At 41.8% G+C, this 23,130-nt stretch overlaps 1 protein-coding gene across 1 annotated transcript; it reads right to left on the bottom strand.

Moving 5' to 3' along the window:
* Positions 1-956: 956 nt before the first annotated feature.
* LOC128382496 (cyclic nucleotide-gated cation channel beta-3-like) lies at positions 957-15,615 on the bottom strand. The gene is made up of 17 exons (XM_053342487.1): positions 15,523-15,615; positions 15,069-15,177; positions 14,156-14,228; positions 11,788-11,942; positions 11,408-11,707; positions 9,940-10,148; positions 9,737-9,787; positions 9,559-9,645; positions 9,374-9,438; positions 8,833-8,955; positions 7,281-7,422; positions 6,965-7,124; positions 2,467-2,564; positions 2,157-2,240; positions 1,914-2,032; positions 1,373-1,525; positions 957-1,177 (listed from the first exon to the last, which is right to left on the bottom strand). Exons 1-17 carry the CDS (start codon positions 15,613-15,615, stop codon positions 1,039-1,041), a joined length of 2,160 nt encoding a protein of 719 aa, XP_053198462.1. The 3' UTR covers positions 957-1,038.
* Positions 15,616-23,130: the final 7,515 nt, after the last annotated feature.

Raw genomic sequence — 23,130 nt, 5'->3', positions numbered from 1 at the left:
GCAAAAGTCCTTTAGGCAAATTGAATAGAGGAAATGTAAGTGTCTGCAAGCATAAGAATAAGAGGGCAAATTAAAATGAAAGCTGGACTATCTATATCTAATATATTATATAGACTTTAATGGTGGCTGTACAAAAATGTACTTCTTGATGGAGAAAATGTTCATCTTCACAGGCTGAAATTATGTCTGTTATAATGGCTTCTAATAGTGGTTAATGTGCCCACACACAACATAAACGCTATCGCTGCTCTGCCTAACTTTCCAATTCCTTTTTTAATTCACTCATTAAAAAAACAAACTCCAGATACCAAACAAACCGAAATAACTACAGACAGGATCAGATCTCATCCTGGAGTAATGAAACAACATGTTTTGTAGTAAACATTGGTTTATACGAAAAATAAAGTACAATTTACAATATACATACTTTAAACATTATGTTAACTTTAGATTTGGTTACTGGCACTAATCCGTTGAAAATTAGACATTTCTTTATCTTGAAAGCAAAAAGTTTACAAAGTGAATATCATTAGATTATAATTACATTTCCATTAAGGTTATGCAACTTTTCATAACATCTTATTGGTTTCAGTTAAATGTCTGTGCTAAAGACCTTGCATCATTTATCCCGAGGCTATGGTGTTGGAATGGACAACAAGTGAAGCATGTTACCTTGTGAGACTTTCATTAGCCAATGAAAAGTGGAACACACTAATTGAATCAAATTTGAAATGGTGAAACTGAAAAACATCACACATCTCATTTCTTTTCGTTCTCCTGTGAACAAAAGACAGGAAAAAGACACGTTAATACTATTCTAGAGGCTCATTAGTGTCTCCGCTAGATTTAATGTTCTAGAACAATGCTACTTTATCTACAGAAAAGGCATTTACTTAGGCACTTGAATTACCTTAGCTTTCAAAAAATGGACAAATTCAGGCTTATTTCAAATTGTTCACAGCTAAATCAATAACTAATCAACTTGAAATAACTCAGCTACTCAGCAGCTATTCCTCTATGAAGACTGTTGTCTCAATGTTAAAACTTTACCTTGGCTTTACGTAACATGCCAAAGAGTCTGAACAGCTTTGGTGTTGGTGGTCTCGGTCCGAAGAGAGTGATGCCTTTTGCCTGTTTCTCATTTTCCCCTCCAGGGACTTTAGCTTTGACCAGTTTCCTGTACAATCACACATACACACACAATCCTTAATGAGCTGCATCGTATGTACAGTAGTATAACAAGGACTATAAATACTGTTTTAAAAAGAAAATGTCACTAAAACAACCATAATCACAACAAAACCTCCACATACATACTCTATATACAAAACTCATCTTTCTGTTGTTCAAGCACAGTTAGAATATCACTCACTTTCCCTTCCTGGCCAGCACTTTCTGAGACTCTGGGTAGTGGATGAGAATATCAAACAAGTCCTTCTTTTCCAGGACAAAGAGGTTAGCGAAGCCATGTGCTTTTACGTTAGCTGTGCGCCTGTTTCCTCCATCTTTAGCAGACTGTAGTAAACTGTGACAAATGAAAGCAGAAATAAACCATCCGTCAATAACAACTAACAATGAGTTTGATTTTTTTAAGTTGTATAACGAGCTAAAAAAAGGCACTATCCAAATATATAGGATAAAATGTAATTTAGTGCAACAGCCCTTTTTTTAAGGTGATACTATTCAGAAAATTTTAATTTGCTGGATGTAGGTTGTTCTTTAGCATACTTTGATACGTGGAGCATCTTTATTAAATGTTAATATGACCGTATTGTAACAACAGAGCAGCATTATTAGCTTGAAAATCAATTTATTCTCATTACACTCATAAAAAGACTTGTAAATATTAAAGTTTGGTGTAATTTAGCTTTAAGATGAGAAAAATACAAGATTAGATGCTCTTGCAGACTAACCTGATTTCTCCAAACACAGCGCCAGCCTTCAGGGTGACAAACACAATACTGTTGTCGGGTCCTCCCACCACCTGCACCGCTCCACTCTTGATGATGTACATCTCTTTACCAATGTCACCCTGCAGAGGAGAGCAGACGTCAGCCTTACAGTCAGATATACAAAATCTTGATCGTATTGTTTGGGGGTTTTGGTTCATGATCATCAATCTTTTAACACACACACACATACAAACAAATACTCACTTTTTTCACAACAAAATCTCCTGGTAGATAAACAATAGACTTGAGTCTCAGCAACATGTCCACCAACATCTGCTGGTCACAACCCTGAAAGAAACAATATCAGTATGCTGCTGTATTATCGTACTGTTTGACTCCATATTTAAGTATTAAGTATTGAAATACATTCATTGTTTCTCAGCCACTAGGTTTTGACAGAAAAATGGTCAATTATCATAACAGTGTCATCTGATTTCATGTCTGTGTGTACTGATTGTGTAGTGTGTCATCTTGATGTGTCTCTAATGCAAGGACATGGTAAACGTTGAGACACCTGAAACAGTGCGATCTTCTGGAAAGTGGCCAGGTTGATGTCCACAGCGATGGCCGTTTTCATCACCAGAGGCAAATTATCCAGCAGCTCGCCCTCATCTAAAAGTGACAAACAGTACGTTTGCATGCTCGGTTGACAAATAAACAGGTAAACAATACATCATCATTATCATTCTACTTAAGTATTTGCTTTTTTTTTGTCATTGCCATTTTTAAGGGTTTTTTCATTTAAATGCAGTAATGTATGAAAGCCTAAAAGGCCCTACAAAAGAAAAATCAATGTTTTTTTTTTTTAAACTGATTTTTGATATGTGATTTTGTGATTACAACAAAGCACAGCTTGTTCTGTCAATGTAACAAAATTGTGATCATGAGAAAAACAGACCCAAAAGGATAGTAAACACATGCCCTCTCCAGTTTTCTATAGTACGGTATGTGATGGAACCAGATCTGCTCTGTATCGCAGTTATCACGCCCTAGTGGTTGTTTGTGTTAGCCCCAGAAACAGGAAGTTGAGTCACTTCCTCTTAAAGGATAATTACCATTTTTTACAACCTGGACCTTATTTCTAGCATAAAATGCGATCATTTACTCACCCAGACAACTTTGGTGTCATTTGGAGTCGTTCAGACGAAAGTAGCTCCAGTGGAGCGCCGCGTATATCCATATAATGCGAGTACACAGGGCACCGAAGTACAGCCTCTATATAACGCATTATCTGCCGCGAAACTAGTTCATTTCACCAATATTTTGTTATGATACGTTAGTGCTATTCCCCTCCGAGCCCGTGGTGTCATGTTATCAACATCCGGGGTCTGTAGGTTGACCTACTAACCTCTGATCTGGATGATGGATTTCCGAACGTCTCTACCACAGCCCGGTTTATCATTGAGCGGAAATCCTCCAGTGTTGTGATACAGACGTTTACTGACACATCCAGACGTGTATCTCCTGGCCTCACATGCCACCACGGGTGCCCCGTGTACTCGCATTATACGGATATACACGGCGCTCCACTGGAGCTAATTTCGTCCGAACGACTCCAAATGACACCAAAGTTGTCTGGGTGAGTAAATGATCGCATTTTATGCTAGAAATAAGGTCCAGGTTATAAAAAATGGAAACAGATGTTTCATAGCTTCCTGGTGAGAGAGGATCATCGGGACCACCTCTGATTCTTGTGGTTTCGCAACCACCAACTCGATGACGAAGTGTTGGAGTTTCGCATGAGAGTTCATGTGTTGGTGGTAACTGTCCCTCATCAGTTGTGGCCATTTATGGTCTGAAGAGGACGGCCATGGAGGGTGAAGAGGACTATGGACCCGAAGTGAGGAACTTTGTGCACCGACATTTCTACGCCGACGATGGCCTGAAATCTTTCCCCAGTGCAGAGGATGCCATCAAGGTGCTGAAAGGTGCACAAGACATGTTGGCTCAATCTAATCTCAGACTACATAAGATTGCGTCTCGCAGTGTTGAGGTTATGAGAGCTTTCCCAGCTGAAGACCTGGCCACAAACCTACAAGACCTGGACGTGGGTCACGACCCTCCTCCTATGCAGCGCAGCCTGGGTCTTGGATGGGACCTTGCCACAGATACACTGACTTTCCAAGTTGCTGTTGCTGAAAAACCCTTTACACGTCGAGGCGTGTTATCTACGATCAACAGCCTATTTGACCCATTGGGTTTTGCTGCTCCTGTCATTGTTCAGGGTCGCTCCATCTTGAGAGAGTTAACCACTGATATTTGCGAATGGGATGCTCCACTCCCTCAGGAGTTGTTCGAGCAGTGGCAGAGGTGGTGCACCTCTCTACAAGATCTAAAAGGATTGAAGATTCCAAGGATCTACACTACGATCTCACTCTCCACAGCTCAGAGGAAAGAGATCTGCATCTTTTGTGATGCATCAACTAAAGCTATCGCTGCCATTGCTTACCTGAAGGTCACGGATGCCGCAGGACATAGTGAGGTTGGATTCCTGTTTGGCAAGACAAAGTTGGCTCCCAAGCCTGACATCACCATTCCAAGGCTCGAGCTCTGTACAGCCGTTCTAGCGGTGGAAATGGCAGAGGCTATATCTGCAGAGCTGGACATGGAGGTTGATGACATCAAGCTTTTCACAGATAGCAAAGTGGTACTTGGCTATATATTCAACGACTGTAGACGGTTCTATGTCTACGTCCATAACAGAGTAGGACGGATCAGACGTTCAACCAACAAAAGCCAATGGAACTATGTTCTTTCTGATGTTAACCCAGCAGATCATGTAACTAGAGCCATACCAGCTAATCAGCTAGTGTGTTCCTCTTGGTTGACTGGACCAGCATTCCTTGTGGATAAATAACACTGACACTTGCAACAGTAAGCTTTCAACTTAGTTGACCCCGGATCAGATGTGGAATTGCGTCCAGAGGTAGTGACATGTGTCACACATTTGTCACATCAGCTTGGCAGTGAATGCTTCGAGCTTCTACGTGTATGGGGACAGCTGAAGAAGGCGCAGCTCATGCCAGAGGAAAGTCAGCCAATCATCATTCCTGGCAAACACCATGTTACCTCCGTGCTCATCAGACATTGCCACGAGCAGGTCTGCCATCAAGGACGGCACTTGAAAGAAGGGGCTTTAAGAGCTGCTGGTTTTTGGGTTGCTGGAGGAAAGCACTCTGTCAGTAGTTTGATCTACAACTGTGTGACATGTCGGAAACTGCGCGGTAAACAAGAAGAGCAGAAAATGGCGGACCTGCCTGCTGATGGCTTGAGCACAGATCCTCCATTCACCTTCGTAGGATTAGACGTGTTTGGGCCATGGTGTGTCACCTCACGAAGAACACGTGGAGGACTGGCAAACAGCAAGCGTTGGGCAATCATCTTCACATGTATGAGAATGGGCGCCATACACATTGAGGTTATTGAATCGATGGATTCATCCAGTTTCATTAATGCTCTTCGACGCTTCTTCGCAGTTAGGGGACCTGTTAAACAGCAAGTGTCCAACTAACTCTCAGACCAGGGTTGCGTGTGGTTATTCAATCCTCCCCACTCCTCACACATGGGAGGCAGAGGATGATCGGCGTCACACGTCGGACCCTTGATGCAATGTTCCTTAAGCTTGGGTCTGCAAAGCTAACACATGAGGTCTTGACAACCTTTATGGCAGAGGTCACTGCTATAGTCAACTCCAGACCACTTACCTCGGTGTCTACAGATCCAGATGAACCTCTTATGCTTACCCCTGCCATGCTGCTGATGCAGAAGGTTGGCATGCACCCAGTTCCTCCTGGCAACTTTGATGATGGTGACCTCTTCAGATGTCAGTGGCGCCACAGGTCCAAAATTTAGCCAACACATTCTGGGAGAGATGGAGGAGGAAGTACCTCAGTGGCCTCCAGGGTCGACAGAAATGGAGAATGGAAAGACCTAATCTGATGGATGGAGACGTTGTGCTGCTGAGAGACAGCTTAGTGAAGAGACATAACTGGCCCACAGGTATGATCACAAGAACTTTTCCAAGTGATGAAAAGTCGTCAGTGACGGTGTACCAAAATGGTTCTTAAGGCCAGTGTCTGAAGTCATCATTCTGTTACAAAAGGACTCAGCCAAGTAATTCTAAGTTTGACATGCTAGAGATGCCAGGTGTGTGATGGAACCAGATCTGCTCTGTATCGCAGTTATCACGCCCTAGTGGTTGTTTTGTGTATTTTATTGCGTTAGCCCCAGAAACAGATAGTTGAGTCACTTCCTCTTAAGTCATTTCCTTTGGAGCTCTCTCTGTCTAAAGATCTTGCCAGGGGGAGCCGCCTGCGCTCATCTGTTGCCATCCTCGCCTTCACAGTTTATACATGGCATCATCTCTAAGTTATACTGTTTGTTCATATAAAGCAACATGTGTGCATCATTATTAGTTTGAAAAAGTAACAATGATCGACTTTATTTATTAACCACATATTTTTATGATATTTTTGGTTCTGAGAACACACTCATTGACTACAGAGATATTATGTTGGTGTTTTAGTGAATATTTGGCTTGCCTAAGTTATATTGTATATTGATGCAACATTTTCATTTGTGTATATCTGTTTTGTCTACAGTTTCACACTTTATCCTGATTAAACTGCCAAAATCAACACATCGGCCTGTTCCTTGGAGTTTGGTTAGGAGAGTGTTTAGCTGTCTGTATAGCTGAGTATACGTTCATGGGGACAACACTTAGTGAGGACAGAACACAGTATCCTGCTTTATGGAGCAACTATTCTTATAAGAGTTTCATCAGTTTGGTTTTCAGTAGAGTTTTAGTGTCTCATCAGGTTTCTTGGATAAAGTGCTTTGAAGCTGAGTACAGTTTTAAAAGCTATGCCACCAAATGTCATCGTACAAGTTCTAAATACTTTAGTTCTGTCCCAGCTTGGTTACGGTTTGATTGGGTCTACAAATTTAATGAAAGAGAGAAAAAAAATACATACTGGTGGTAATCCCAAAAAAGAAAGAAAGAAAAGACTCACCCAACATGCCCTGAGCAGCCCAAGTGTAGTTGTACCACATCCTGACTCTGTTCTGGACTTGCCTGGGGATCATATATGTGTTCATGTAGGCAACACAGCCGTCCATTGATGCCCGGAAATATGTCTGACCTGCTGTTGCAGCTCCTATGACATCTCTCATCTGAAAGACCGAAAGAAAGAAATGGAGGTGGTAAGAAGACGTTACATAGATAAAACTAGATAATAGTTCTTAGTAACAAACTGAATGACAGGGACGACTCTAGCGGTCTTTGATCCTCAAACAGTTGCCACATGATAGATTAATGAGTCTTCCTACCTGTCCAATCAAACTGGAGAACACAAAGACACCAGTGAAGAAGTTAATCATCTGAAAGCTAATCTCAAAGATGGTTGTAGGCTCTGGAAGACCCCCGATGTTGATCAGACTGCGGACAGCAAAGTAGTAACTACGCAGGTACCTGTGAGGGGACAGTAAGGAATGAAAAATGACAGGCAGCATGCAGTAAAGCACCATTATTTCATTTTGATAAACATACACACTTAGCGACATTTAGAGAAACGCATGGAATCATTAACCAAGGTTACAACACAGTGATAGTGTAACACTGGTAAAAGCTACATTTTACACATTTCCTTCCTTAAACAAAACTGGATCAGATTAGATTCTTGCTGTGGTGATGCCATAATGGTTGGTATGGCATTGCTAGGGGTCTTTGGGTAACGTGAGATGCTTTCTCTGTGTTGGTGAGGTTTCTAGGGTGTCAGTAGGTGGTTGCTATTGTGTTCTGGTTGTTAGGGCATTTCCAGATAAGATGCGCCTGAAATCACTAATACTGCCCTTATAATATATATATTAGGTAATTTACTCTAAAGTAACTATGACTGGAATTGTCATATCTACAAAATGTGACTTGTTGTATTGTGGGATTATTAGTGGAAAGCAGTGTACATGCAATGGATTTATTCCATTGTGAGAATTTTGTGAGGGGCTGTATAGAGCTTAAATTTCACATTTGTAATTTGGACACAGCAAACAAAATAAAAATGATAAAATGCATTATATAGTAAATAGAGTGATTTCAGATGCAGCCATAGAGAGACTGCATAACATTTTCAGCACCATGGACAGAGACTTTCAGTGTTTCATGACCACAGAGAGAGAATGAGAGATTTGGCCTTTATGTTGGTGTGAAAGCACCATGGAGAGCTCCAATGACAAAAGCACTTTAATCATAAATAGGCAAGGCAAGGCAAGGCAGATTTATTTGGCGCATTTCATACACAATGGCAACTCAATGTGCTTTACATAAAACAGAAAAACATGCAATTTGAGAAACATTAAGACATGCAATTAACCCCCGCCCCCCCTCCACACTAATAATAAAAACAAAGTACAGACAAATACGAAGAGAGAAATAAAATGCTAGAATAGAGCATTAAATATAAGATTGCAGCATAAAATAATGATTTGCTTTAAAATCAGAGTGCAAATGAAAGATTAAAATGTAACGTGCTTTAAAAGAGCTCAATCATAAGCACAGGAGAAGAGAAATGTTTTTAACCTGGATTTAAAAATGTTCACAGTTGGGGCTGATTTCAGTTCAGCTGGTAGTTTGTTCCAGTTGTGTGCAGAATAACAGCTAAAAGCTGCTTCACCATGTTTAGTTTGAACTCTGGGCTCAACTATCTGACCTGAGTCAGTATATCTCAGAGCTCTACTGGGTTTATATTCTACAAACATGTCATTTATGTGTTCTGGACCTAAACCATTCAGTGATTTGTTGACCAGTACCAGAACATTAAAATCTTTTCTATAGCTGACTGGGAGCCAAATAAACATAAACAAGACAAATGTTAAAAATACGTACGCTGATCCAACTCCATTATACACCCATAAGGTTGTTCCTATACCCTGGTGCACTGAGGCAACGTAGTACATACAGGCATTGAGATGCAGGACGTAGAGCAGATAGCCTGTGGTGCGAATAACTCTGTAATCGGAAAGAGATCGATAGAAAAAGGAAATAATGATTAGACCAAATAAAAGAGAATAAAGATGTATGTATGTATGTGTAAAGTACCAGTCAAAATGTGGACATGTCTTCCTATTGTCTTGAATGAGAAAATGTGTCAACATTTTTGACTGTTACTGTATATACATTGTTGTGAAACCAGCAGAAGATATAACATAATGTTGAGAATCCAAACAATGAAACGACAGTGACTCAACAACAAGCAAGCACAGTAGATGGTTTGGTTTTGAGAACTGCTAACAGATGTGTTCTTTTACTCAAATTGCTAACAATTTTTTAAAAAGTAGCCTTTGCACTAAAAACTCAATAAAATCAATGTTTATCTTCATCACAGCTCGTTTTCCATTACTCCTGTATTTCCTCCACAAGCATGTACCTCCATATGTAGGCCTTTGCCATGAGACTCTCCAGCCGATCGCTGAACTCAAAGAAAGAATCCACCTAGAGAGAGTGGAAGGGATAAAAGAGGAGAAACAGGACAATAACTGTGAAGTTACACCAACAAATGTCAGTTTTTCTTCATTAACATATCCAGTAAAACATATCCCGCTGCCTGCCTACCCTGATGAAGCGGTTGAGTCGGTAAAAGGAAGAGAATCCAAAATAGACGGAGAGGAGGTCAAAGGGGATGATGCTGACCAAATCAACCTACAAAAGAGAAGGAAACAGGAAATGTGGTTATGTTTCACAACAGTTTTTTTTAATTCTGTGATTTGGTTTGGTCATATAACATTCTCACCTTAAATTGGCTCGAATTACGATAATGTACCTTAGTCATGGCTCTGTTTGTCTGCAAGGAACAGAACAGAAGTTTATGTTAATTAGAAATTGATATCACAACAACACGCACACACACACACACACACACACACACACACACACACACACACACATACACACACACACACACACACAAAATACAATAATGATACTGTTACTTACAATAATGTCTCCACCTTTGACAAACTGAAGACGGGGTTGCCACAGCAAAATGTCAATGGCATTCACTACGTCACTAAGAACGTCAAAAAATATCCAAATGGGGTTAGAAGTAGCATTGTGGTAAGGGAAGGCCAGTCGAGCAGTGCAAAACCAAGCGTTGTAGTTGTATGCCACTGCTACTAAAGCCAGCCAGCAAATATATCGACGATCTGCAGAGACAAACACGCATATTTCAGTATTTCTTTTTTTTTTTTTTAAACAGAATTTATTGATTTTTCAATAAACATAATATACATAATATATGCATAACAATAACAGCATATGAAGTGCAATCCGGCAAAGAAAGGAGATGTTCCAATACATCACATTATACAGTACAAGGGCATCATGTCACAACAGTGTTAATACGGTAATACGAGAAGTTTAGGGTGAGAGAAAAAATAAAAGTAAAAAAAATGTACATGTAGGAGAAGAGAAAATCCAAAGTGTTCAAGTTGGCCGTGGCCAACGTAATGGCTGTTGACCTTTCAGTAATAAATTAGTCAGACTCCCAGGCAAATAATTAAATAAAGGGGACCATATTTGGGTAAAAGACCTCTCATTACCTTTCAGAACAGCACTAAGTCTTTCGTGAGGAAGAACCCTGAATATTTCTCTGTACCATAGAGTGATAGTAGGCGGTTGGTCTTTAATCCAGTTAATCAAGATGCACTTTCTAGCCAACAATAGTAATTTGTCACCAAGTTTGTACTGATTAGGTGTTAGGGCTACATCTTTGGAGGGCAAGCCTAGAATAAAGAAACCCGGGTCCCTTTTGACCTGCACCTGGAAAATACCTCTCAGCTCCTGCGAGATCATACCCCAAAATCTTTTAATTAATTTACACTGCCAAAAGTAGTGATAGTATGTTCCAACCTCCCTTTTGCACTTGTTACACAAAGGTGAGGTCTGGCGATCCATCTTATTTAATATATAGGGAGTTATATGAAGTCGGTGTAATATTTTATATTGTGTCTCCCTCAGCCTATTACATGTAAACGTGGACCTAATTACTTTAATGGACTCTTGCCAATCATCCTCGATGTACTCTGTGCCAAAGTCACTTTCCCACCTCTGACTGATACTTGAAATGTGACCCGGGCTGAGGGAGTGTAGTAGTGCGTAAAAGGCAGAGATAAAATGGGTGATGTTGTGGCGATTAATAAGGAACCGCTCTACATCATTGTACATGTCTGCATCGGGCGGAGGTATTCTCCTAGAACCAACAAAGTGTCTAATCTGTAAGAAACCATAAAAATGTTCCCTGGGGATGTTAAACTGTGACTGCAGTTGTTGAAAAGTCATTAGCACCCCTTCATGATATAAGTCTCCAATCACCCGCACCCCGTTTTCATGCCATGTGTCAAATTTCAGTATTTCTAAGCATCTCAGCTCTTACTTAGCCTTGGTGGAGCTCACACACACACACCTGTGAAAGGGTCTATGGTGTTCCCCAGGACCGTATCCATCTTCTCCTCTAATGGATGAAAGAGGGCATCGAAGCAGGCGCAGTTGATGTCTGGGAGGAGCTTGGCTTTTTTCCTGGCCTCCTCCGCGAGCCTGTCCTCCTCAGCTTTCTTCTCCGCCTCCAGCTTCTTCTCCTCATCCTTTTTCTTCTTCTCCTCTGCCTTTTTAGCCGCATCCTCTGCCTTCTTCTTGTCTGCTTCCTCTTTGGCGATGCGCTCTTCCTCCTTCAATTTGATGTAGTCCTCCTTCTTCAGAATGGGCGCTGAACAGAACAGAGCAGGTGATTTGTTAAATGGCTCTTTTTGAAGTGTGGTTGCAGGTTGGTTTTCTGGCTGTACTTACTGACAGGTGGGGTGATCTCTGGAGAAGTGGCATACGGGTCGGTGACTTTCTCTTTGAACATCTGCGTGCGCTCTCTTAAAGCCTGGTTCGCATGTCTGACCATGTCATCTGTGTAACGAGAGTAGACAACAGATGGAGACGGAGGAGGTTCTTCTCTGAAAAAATTATAAAAGAAAGATGAAATAAGGAACACCATAACACTATATTTAAAAGTTATTTCTCTAATCAGGCCCAATCTCTTCCCTCTCATAATTAAAGTTATAGACTAAAAAGCACTTTCTGCAAAAGTATAAATCAACTCATTCTCCTCCACTGTTCTCCCTTTTTCTTCATCATGTCAACTGCCTCCACAAACTCATGCAGATCACACACAAAACCTCCAAAATGATTGGCCTCCCCCGCCCCCACCTTCTCAGACCTGAACAGCAAAACCAATGCAGGCAGAACATGCAACATGGTAAATGACAGCAGGCACCCCCTCCACCTATTCTTCACACTGCTCACATCTGGTTACTGTAACTTATGTATATGTGCTGTATGTGTGTATACATGTGGATGTACCCTATAGTTATGTTGGATGTATACTGCATTTATGTATCTATTTATTCATGTAAGGCTCTGTACAGACTGTGGCGTGACAATTAAGAATCCATTCATAAATAACAATACAAATAATGAATAATAATAATAATAATAATAATAATAATGATAATAATAATAATAATAATAATAATAATAATAATAATAATAATAATAATGATGATGATGATACAAATCATCATCATTATTACAAGGAGAGGGACACAAAGATCAGGGTTGTTACTCTGCTGAAAAAAGAATGTCATTTAAATAAACCCAAATTGAGAGCCAATTTTGAGCAATGAGTGTAATATTCAGACAGACACACAACCCTACATCACCTCTTTAAGAGGCCTGTCATTAGCAAGGTTGGATTTCTGTTCCACTTTTATCTGACCCTCTAAGAGAAAATAGGATTAAGACCAATGGCGTAGCCACGGGTGTGCCATGGTGTGCCCATCCCAAAAAATTGCCGTCAGACGATGCACACAACCCTCCGACACAGGCTAGTGAGGCTACACACACCATGGGGAATGATGCAGCTAACGTTACAGTGCCAGACGACCCCAATACAGCTACCTTGGGGATCACAGATCTTTCTATGGAATAATGAAGGCTGCTGCCTCCCTGCTGCCTGCATCAGACGCGTTATGCCAGCTGGACGCATTGTGCCGTGTAGGCATTATGGACTTGGTTTGTAGACCTCTGAATTGACTGTGTTTGGGCAACTGATCAAACGGAAAGTGGACGGGGGACATCAATTCCCATCCATTATTGAAGTGATGGACTCATGTGACAAAGATGTTTTTCCCAACATGAACGGTTTACTGCGTATTCTGATAATACTGCCTGTTACTATATTTCACTATGTTCATCTCATTGGGCACGCAATGTCTGTGTGTTATGTTTTTGCGGTGGGTTTTTTTTGAGAACACAAAGTGTGCTTTTTCTATGACTTTGTTATTGATTTATTTGAGAGCATGTCACATGTGTGAATGTTTAGACCTGCTGTGAACTACTGTTGACTATTATTGATAGAACGCACATTCTTTTGAATGTTTGTGGAGGTGTAACACTCTGTTGAAAATAAATTTGGCACACCCAGTATTTGCTGGTGTCTTGCAAAAAAGAAAGAACATAAATCACAATCAGAAGAAAAAGTAATATGTATTATTATCTAAATAAATCCTTCTACGTGTGTGTGTGTGTGTGTGTGTGTGTGTGTGTGTGTGTGTGTGTGTGTGAATGCTGTCTGATTGTTCTCAGTCACAGATACTACTAAGCTCCTAATCTCATTTCCTACTTTAGGAGTCACAGGCTGCAAGTCACAGTGTGATGTAGCTGCTGTTATTGCAGTTTGTACAGTCACTGTTTGTTGTCTATTATCTATTATCTAATCTCTGTAGACTCGTCATTCTCTAACATTCTCTAGATAAAATGCTCTCAAGTCAGTTAAAGGAAAATGTAGGGACCAGTAGGAAATACAACATCTGAGATACAAGACAAACATTCAGCAAAGAGGTAACACATCTCCTTGACCCACATTTATCTGTGCACAGACAGACGTCAGCGCCCCCTTTTCACCTTCTCAACCACGTCAATTTCAGATAACCTGTCATCTGGTCTCCACACCAGTTAATCCCTTTAGATGAACACTTGCAAGCATTTGGAAAGCTTAAAATGTCAGATGAGTGCCAAATTAAGCCATCAATACTAACACTATTACATGCTGACTTTTAGTTTGTGATCTGATCAGACAATCATTTCTTTATTCATGATGTATTCTTACCCTTCAGCCCCCTCTGGATTGGCAGGATCATCACCTGCTGCTGCAGCTGGAGCAGGGGCAGCAGGTGCAGGAGCTGTAAGAAAGAGACATTATAATATCTTTCTAACCACAGTGAACCTAACATAACCAGAAATTCTGCTTTCATGCTTCCATGTAATTGACCACATAATGTTCTTCACTGTAATAAAACTTGAGTGTCAAGTGATACATTTATGCTGTGCACCAAAAGCTTTGCCATTACATCAGATTGTGCATCATGTATGCTAATAATAATAATAATAATAGTGCATTTTATTTAAAGGCGCCTTTCAAAGCACTCAAGGACACTTTACAAGGCACATATAACACAACAACAGTACATCAAACAATATAAATCAGGTGACATTTAGTGCAAAGATAAAGAATAAGGTGTTCCATAGGCGGCGGGGGGGGGGGGGGGGGGGTAGACCGGCTGAATGCTCTTGACCCCATGGTGGTTAAGTTAGCAGACGGGGCAGAGAGCTGGTTGGCAGAGGAGGATCGGAGAGTTCGAGAAGGTGTGTAGATGTGAATAAGTTCAGAGAGATATGATGGTGCCAGGTTGGGAAGGATCTTGAAAGTGAGGTATTTACGTCAGTGTGTTGTTCACAGTTTCATAATTTAAAACAAGCCTGTGTGTATTACATATATGAAGAAATTATGCTGTGTTTTTGATCATTGGTTCATTCAGCCTTACTGTTCAGTTCATTTGCATTTGGTAAAACCTCAAAAATCAAAGTGTAAAAAAGAGTCCAATACAACACAATCTGAATGACTTCTGCAAAAACTAATGTAAAGCACAGAGAATAACACTAAATACTGGTGTGTACAGCTGACATCATGATCAGCATTACACTTTCCACGGAAAGAGTAAATAAATCAAAAGACTTCTCACCCGGTTTTGGCTCTTCCTTCTTGGGTTCTTCCTCTTTCTTTGGTTCCTCTTTCTTTTCCTCTTCTTTCTTTGGCTGCTCCTCATCCTTCTTTTCAGGAGGCTTTTCTTCCTGGAAATAAAAAATTCAATTCAATTCATGTCATTCATATCAAAGACTTGCTGCTCATCTAGACCCAATATCTCTGCTGAGACTACATCGACTGCTCTTCTCATCAGTGCTGAGCTGCTTCAGAGGTTCTCACTGTTATTAAAACTACTTGTGTGTGACAAGCAAAAGGAAAACACAGAATCCAATTGATTTAACGTTTGCATATATTAAAACTGCTGGACAGCTGTTCAGGGCGCAGCTGATATGAATGACCAATTTTATAAAATTAGCAAGTAAAATGTATTGATTTTACAAATGTCAAAGTTTCTGAATTTTCAATGATTATAAAAGGAGTCCAGGACTTACCTTTGGTGGTGGAGCTGGGGTGGAAGGTGGGGTAGCAGCTTGGGCAGGGGGAGGCATGGGCGCCCCTACCAAGTTTTTCAACCTGCTGAACATGGTGGAGTTTTGTGTGAGCTACAGCAAACAGGCCATCCACTTCTCCTCTCTGGATCACCGATCCTTACAAGTAACCTAGACAGTCCTGTCTTCCACCCAAACAACAGATAATTAATTACTAAAGCCCATTAATTCTGTAATTCTGTAAAGCCCATTGATGTAACCTTCTCTCATGCAGTCACCAGATCAGCTATTATAGCGACCAATCAGTGTCCAGCAAAGTAAAAATCAGCATGGACCATTTATTTGCTGCCAGATAAATAGTGGCAATAATCAATTTTTAATAAAAGCATGTCTTCTGAGTAAGAATCACACCCAGTCACAGTGCTGAAGGTTAGATAATGAGAGTTATTATAATAAACTGGTTACTTCGTATGCTCTCAACTGTTTGCACACATGTGACCGTGCTCTGTGCTGTGTTTGTACTATGATAATCCAGTCATGCAATACCTGAAGAGCAAGTATGTGCATTAATCATGCTGCAGTTCATTTTTAGTCTCGAAAAACATGTTCTGGCTGAACTGAGAGCAGCATATTATCACCACAGCATAAGAGAGTGATAACCCTGTGCTGAGCTGATTCTTATTATGAATATCTTAAACTAAAATAAAGTCACATCTGAGGGCAAACTCTGCTGTTGATGAAGTGAAGTTAGATGTGCAATTCAATCAATCACACTTGAGTGATCACAGGCTCAGATTTGGATACTTTGCTGTCTTGTATTCGATGCATCACATTTAACTACAGGGGAGGTCAGTCCAGTTTTTAAGCTAATCCTGACACATTAAACAGCAAAATCTTACTTAGTATGTTATTATGTCAACATTAAGATCTCCTCTGATTTGGATAAAGATGTATTTAACCCAAAATATTTCCAGAGAACAGAGAAATGGGTCCAATATGTGTTTCTGCCTTTTAAATGAATCATTTTCCTGTTATTGAATAAAGGAGACAAAGACTCAGCTGGAGGTTTGGAGTAAAACAGAAGATATCGTTCAAACATTACTTCAGGTATGTAACAATTTAAATTAAAAAAAAACAATAGTGGCTCCAGGCCTGAGAGGAAACAGGGGCACCACCTTCATAAGAAGGACAATATTTTTACTTAATTGGTTGTTTGATTAGCCAATTGATAAATCAATAACTCATAATAATTAATAAATCAATACATTTCTGAATCAGGCAAATATCTAAAGTTTATGGCTCTACAGTTCAATAGATCCCCTGTATCACTTCAAAGAATAGACATACACCATTGATTGAGTTTTACGGATTTTATTAACTACACACTACTAATAAATGATGTATAAACAAATGTGATGATACAATACAATATGAATTCAAGACATTACTCGATATAGCGACATGAATAAAAGATGATGGTGAATGATGAATTTAAATGAAGGATATATAATTATGTGGAAACTAAGAAAACTTGTTTTACTGAGTTTTACTTTGAAAGAAAATTTGAATTACTCGATCTGACATCAACCCTTGATGTCAGCAATATTTGGATCCTACTTTCATCGATGGAGGGTCTCAGCTGTCCGTCCTTCAGAACCACACATAGATAGATAGATAGATAGATGGTAACTTTATTGATCCCTTGGAAATTTAAGTTCCAGTGCAACACCACAATAAGTACAGGTTGTAGAAACACACACAAAGTAGTAGGGCTGGGAATCGATCCGAATTTCCTGGATCGATCCGATTCCGATTCGTAAGGTCACGATCTGATTCGATCCACGATTCGATTCGATATCGATCTATTTACAGACATAATGCAAATAAATACTGTCCCATGTGCTCCATGTGTTTGTGATTGTGTACGTGTAAGAGGGACACAGAGAGAGAAGAATCAAGAATCAAGTATTTATTTTAGACAAATATCCAAGTATTATTTGAAATTTCAGTAACATATCCATGGCATTAAAACAATGACCAGAACTAAACAACAATGACCAAATAAAATATAAATAAATTAAAATTAAGTGGCCCTCTATATTGGAAAACTACAAGAACCCCCTGTACCCAGTCTTTGACAACCAGATACTTGTGAAATGCCATTTACAGGTTGTTCATGTAACAGATGGCTTGATTGAAAAAAAATAAAACACCAAAATGCTGCCATTACGATCAGCTGACTATCAGCTGATCGTAATGGCAGCATTTTGGACAAAGGGAAAGGGAACCGTTTTCTCCGTTTCATGTTTTTATGTATTTAATAGGTAAAGATACAGTATGCATAGACAGGCTAGTGTTGCCAAACATCAGCCTTCATTCCAGAAGGTGATTTTAGTGGTGCCGCTTCAGCCATCTCGCTATCTTAAGTTTCGGTTTCGTTTAGTCAAAGAAAATAGTGCCTTTAGTCACCTGGAAAAGATCGATCCAGACATTTTTGGATCGATATCGTGCTTTTTCAGCGTGAATCGATATCGGATCGCGGATCGATTTTTTGACCACAGCCCTACAAAGTAGTATAGAAACACACATCTTACACAGTAAAAACCCACATTATAAATACCGGGGAGAGTGCAAAACAGTGTGCAAATTGCAAGTATATGCATTGTAAATATATACGTATGCACACCAAGTGGAAGATCTCAGAGAGAGTCGCAGGTCCGGGCGGGGTGAGGATGGTCCGGGTCGGCTGGCCTTCCGTCAGACTGCCTGGCTCCGGTGGTTGTCTGCTGGCAGACTTTGTTCCTCTCGATTATGATGAGTCGTAGGCTTGACAGACGTTTGTCTGCCCAAAAAGTTGTCTCAGGTTGATGAAAGATGGAGGAAAAGTCCAATTGAACTAGTTCACTGTTTAATAACTTTCTGGAGAGATCTCAGCATTGGCCACAAGTCAAATCATCAAAAATGTCGAAAACACCGCCAGTCAACGAGTGCTTCGTGGTCTCAGCAGCAGAGCAGTGAGGGTAAGTATATCCTGTCTAGGCGTGGGCCGGTTACCGGCTTTCAAGGTATACCACAGTATGAAAAAGTCAGCTAATACTATTACGGCTGTGAGCAACCATATAAGTCGTGAGTGGTCTTGAATGAATCAGGGCAATCTAAGCTTTCCAACAATGTACGACATGAATATATATCTTTAAGGGTTGGTGTTTAAAACATTCAGAAGAATGTGTGACTACCTCCTAACATCCGTCCTGTCCCGTAGTAGACGGAACAGCGTGCGTTAAGAGGTTAAAGGACTGCACTTTTTAAAAAATGTTTTATTAAAATATTATTATTTTTCATTAAAATTAATTTGGTTAGAATTCAGTTCTTTTTTATTATTATTTATTTTAAATACATATTTACTAATGTTCCACCATGTTCTATATATTGTTTAAAAAAAAGAAGACTGTCCAATGGAAAAGTTCTTTGCACCTTTTCCACAGTTGAGGAGCCAGCATTCCAGTAGAGAAAGGTTCAGATCTATTCTAAGCAGTTTAACATTCTGTAGGGAAATGACAAAGAAACTACGTCCCAAGTATAACCCCCCATCAAGAGACAAGCTTTCCAACCACCTGATCCCTGCGTGGTACAGCATTGAAAAGGACAATTTAATAATAGAACTTAAGGCTGTTCCAAAGATGGCAATCACAGCTGATGGATGGACAAGCCTTAACCAAGACCATTATCTGACTGTGACATTGCATTACGTCAGGGAGGGTATAATCAAAGGCAGGGTCCTCCAAACCAAAGCCGTTTATGAAGCACAGACAGGAGCAGCTGTGGCAGAGGAAATTGGCATCCTAGATGAGTTTAAGGTCAGGGAGACGGTTGTGGCAGCCACTGTTGACAATGAGGGCAACATGGACGTGGGGGTTAAGAAGCTGAATGTTCAGAAGATCGGGTGCTTTGCACATACACTGAACCTTGCAGCGCAGAAGATACAGAAGTGCCAAGTACAGGTTGCAAGAGTACGGGCAGTCGTAGTATGGATGAAGAGATCCCATATGGCCAAAGTCGTCCTCAAGGAGAAGCAGCAACTCCTTAGTAAGAATCATATTTCAATACTATTTCACGAATCATGATATTATTCTAATATAAAAATAACATCATGGTGAGATGAATAAATTGTGGCTAAAATAAATTACAACAAATGAATGATTATGATAAATTTTATTATGTGTCTGTATGTCTGTGGTTTACATGTACTCATACAGGTGTGCGTGTTTCAATTTGAACTTTTTCAGACCTGCCCCAGCACACACTCATCTTGGATGTAAAGACAAGGTGGAATTCCCTCTATTTAATGGTGGAGAGATTCTTTGAGCAGTTCCCTGCCATTCAGGCTGATGTCATGGATCCACGGCTAAGGAGGCTGAGTGGCGGAGTCCAACCCTCACTGGAAACAAGTCCGACTTATTACCGGCGATGCAGACCAAGCTCTGACACCGGTCATACAGGGAACGGACGGCCCTTATCAGGGGCTCCGGTACCCTGTATTCCCGGAGAACCCCCCACAGGACTCCCCGAGGGACATGGTCTAATGCCTTCTCCAAGTCCACAAAACGTGGACTAGTTGGGCAAACTCCCATGCACCCTCAAGGATCCTGCAGAGGGTGTAGAGCTGGTCCACAGTTCCACAGCCTGGACGAAGAGAGGGACCACCACCCCAGCCTGCCAATCCAGGGGCACTGCCCCCGATGTCCACGCAATGTTGCAGAGTCGTGTCAACCATGACAGCCCCACAACATCCAGGGCCTTGAGAAACTTGGGGCGGATCTCATCCACCCCCGGGCCCTCCCACCGAGGAGCTTTTTAACCACCTCGGCGACCTCCACCCCAGAGATAGGAGAGCCCACACCCGAGCTCCCAGGCCCTGCTTCCTTACCAGAAGGCGTGTCGGTGGGATTGAGGAGGTCTTCGAAGTATTCCCTTCAGCGATCCACAACATCCCGAGTCAAGGTCAGCAGCGCACCGTCCCCACCATACACAGTGTTGACGGCGCACTGCTGGTCCAGAATCTCTTCGAAGCTGTCCGGAAGTCTTTTTCCATAGCCTTGCCTCAGCTTGGTCTGCCGATACCTGCCTGCTGCCTCCGGAGTCCCACAGGCCAAAAAGGCCCTATAGGACTCCTTCTTCAGCTTGACGGCATCCCTCACCGCTGGTGTAGACCAGCAGGTTCGGGGATTGCTGCCACGACAGGCACCGACCACCTTGCGGCCACAGCTCCGGTCGGCCGCCTTAACAATGGAGGCACGGAACATGGCACACTCGGGACTCAATGTCCCCCGCCTCCCCCGGTACGTGGTCGAAGCTCTCCCTGAGGTGGGAGTTGAAACTCTCTCTGACAGGAGACTCTGCCAGACGTTCCCAGCAGACCCTCACAATACATTTGGGTCTGCCAGGTCTGACCGGCATCCTCCCCCACCATCGTAGCCAACTCACCACCAGGTGGTGATCAGTTGACAGCTCCGCCCCTCTCTTCACCCGAGTGTCCAAGACATGCGGCCGCAAGTCCGACGACACGACTACAAAGTCAATCATCGAACTGCGGCCTAGGGTGTCCTGGTGTGTACATATGGACACCCTTATGCTTGAACATGGTGTTCATTATGGACAATCTGTGACGAGCACAGAAGTCCAATAACAGAACACCTTTCCAGCACCCCCTCCAAGGAGTCCAAAAAGGGTGGATACTGTGAGCTGCTGTGTGGACCATAGGCACAAACAACAGTCAGGATCCGTCCCCCCACCCGAAGGCGGAGGAAGGCTACCCTCTCGTCTACTGGGGTAAACGAGAACATACAGGCACCAAGCCGGGGGGCAATAAGTATTGCCACCCCTGCCCGGCGCCTCTCACCAGTGGCAACTCCAGAGTGGACGAGAGTCCAACCCCTCTCGAGAAGAATGGTTCCAGAGCCCTTGCTGTGCGTCGAGGTGGGGCCGACTATATCTAGCCGGAACTTCTCAACCTCGCGCACCAGCTCAGGCTCCTTCCCCACCAGAGAGGTGACGTTCCACGTCCCTAGAGCTAGCTTCTGCAGCCGAGGGTCGGACCGCCAGGGTCCCCGCCTTCGGCTGCTGCCCAGCTCACAATGCACCCGACCCCTTTGGCCCCTCCCACTGGTGGTGGGTCTGTGGGGACTGGGACAAGGGGATGAGCAAGAGGTAGATGGAGCCAGGAAAAGAAAAACCACTGCCACCACTGTAGAGTCCTGGGGGTATGACTGGCTGCATTTTGAGAAGGACAAGAAAGGCTATGTTACTAAGGTGTGGTGCTGCATCTGCAGGGAGCACTATAAAAACCGTACTGCACAACACATATACATACATAATACGGATACATACATGACTGGCAGCACAAATGTTAAAAAATGCACAGCCAAAACACATATTAATTCAAAAGCTCACATCTCAGCATGTCAGCAAGCAAACCAGGCTTCAACTAATTCGAACACAGTTACACAGCTCCAGAAACTTAATAACAAAACTGAAACAAAGATGTGCAAGTTATTTGATATTGCATACACTGTGGCATACACTGAGCAGCCTTTTAGTCTGTACAAGACTTTAGTCTCTGTGGAGCGCAAGCATGGGGTGGAGCTGAGGGTCACCTACCACAACTCAAAGTCCTGCCGCATATTTATTGAGCATATTGCTGGAAACATCAGAGACCAACTTCAAGCTCTTAAAAAATGTGAGCCTTTCTACTGCTCCTTACTGTTCGATGGAAGCACAAAGAAAGGAACATCAGATAAAGAAGTCATAAGCATAAAGCTTATTGAACATGGCTCGCCCAGAATCAGACTACTTGGGTAAGGATAATATAGAAAAATAGTCTCTGTTGAATGCCTTTTTTCCACATGTAATTTTATGGTTTTTATTGCAATAGTGACATTCAGTAGAAAAGGGCAGGAAAGTTGGGAGAAAGGATGTAATGATGCAATATAGGTTGGGGTGATTGTAATTAAGCTTCCAGTTAATCAAAAGTATGAAAAACTAATTCTTCATTTCTTTCTTTGTGTTCCATATTTTTTAAAGTATTGCAGAGCCAACAACATGTGATGCTGATGGGGTTTTGGAGGCCATAATGCAAAAGTGTGCAGAAAACGACCTAGATCTGAGTGGCTGCTTGACTGCAACAGGAGCAGCCGTCAACTTTGGAAGGACAAATGGTGTCCTCACCAAACTACAAGAGTGTGTGCCATGGATGCTCAGTGTATTGTGTTGCCCACAGACTGGAACTGTGCCTGAAGGATGCCTTCAAGGGCACATACTTTGAACAGGTAGGACTTGTTCTCCCATAAAATACTACTAGGTACTAATAGAACGTGTAATAAAATGTCTCATAAATGCCTTATTTTCTGTTTTTCTTTGACCAAGATCGATGACCTCCTGATGAGACTCTACTCTCTCTACCGTCATTCCCCCCAAAAAATGGAGAGAGCTGAAGACCATCGGAGAGGAACTTGAGGAGCATGTAGTTAAACCAGCTCGCTCCCAGGGGACCAGGTGGATAGACCACAGGAGGAGGGCTGTTTCCTGTCTTGCCACCACAAACTACAGGAGCAT

This window comes from Scomber japonicus, chromosome 21, assembly GCF_027409825.1.
Source record: "Scomber japonicus isolate fScoJap1 chromosome 21, fScoJap1.pri, whole genome shotgun sequence".
NCBI lineage: Eukaryota > Metazoa > Chordata > Actinopteri > Scombriformes > Scombridae > Scomber > Scomber japonicus.
This window is presented reverse-complemented; position numbering and strand designations above follow the sequence as displayed.

Bases quoted from the DNA above. Each gene is read 5' to 3' on its own strand.
- LOC128382496 (XM_053342487.1), bottom strand. From the start codon at position 15,615: ATGTTCAGCAGGTTGAAAAACTTGGTAGGGGCGCCCATGCCTCCCCCT. The intron at 7,125-7,280 runs GTAGGAAGACTC...TCGGTCTTTCAG, and splicing joins TCTCCAGTTTGATTGGACAG to ATGAGAGATGTCATAGGAGC. The intron at 2,565-6,964 runs GTGAGTCTTTTC...TGTCACTTTTAG, and splicing joins GGCTGCTCAGGGCATGTTGG to ATGAGGGCGAGCTGCTGGAT.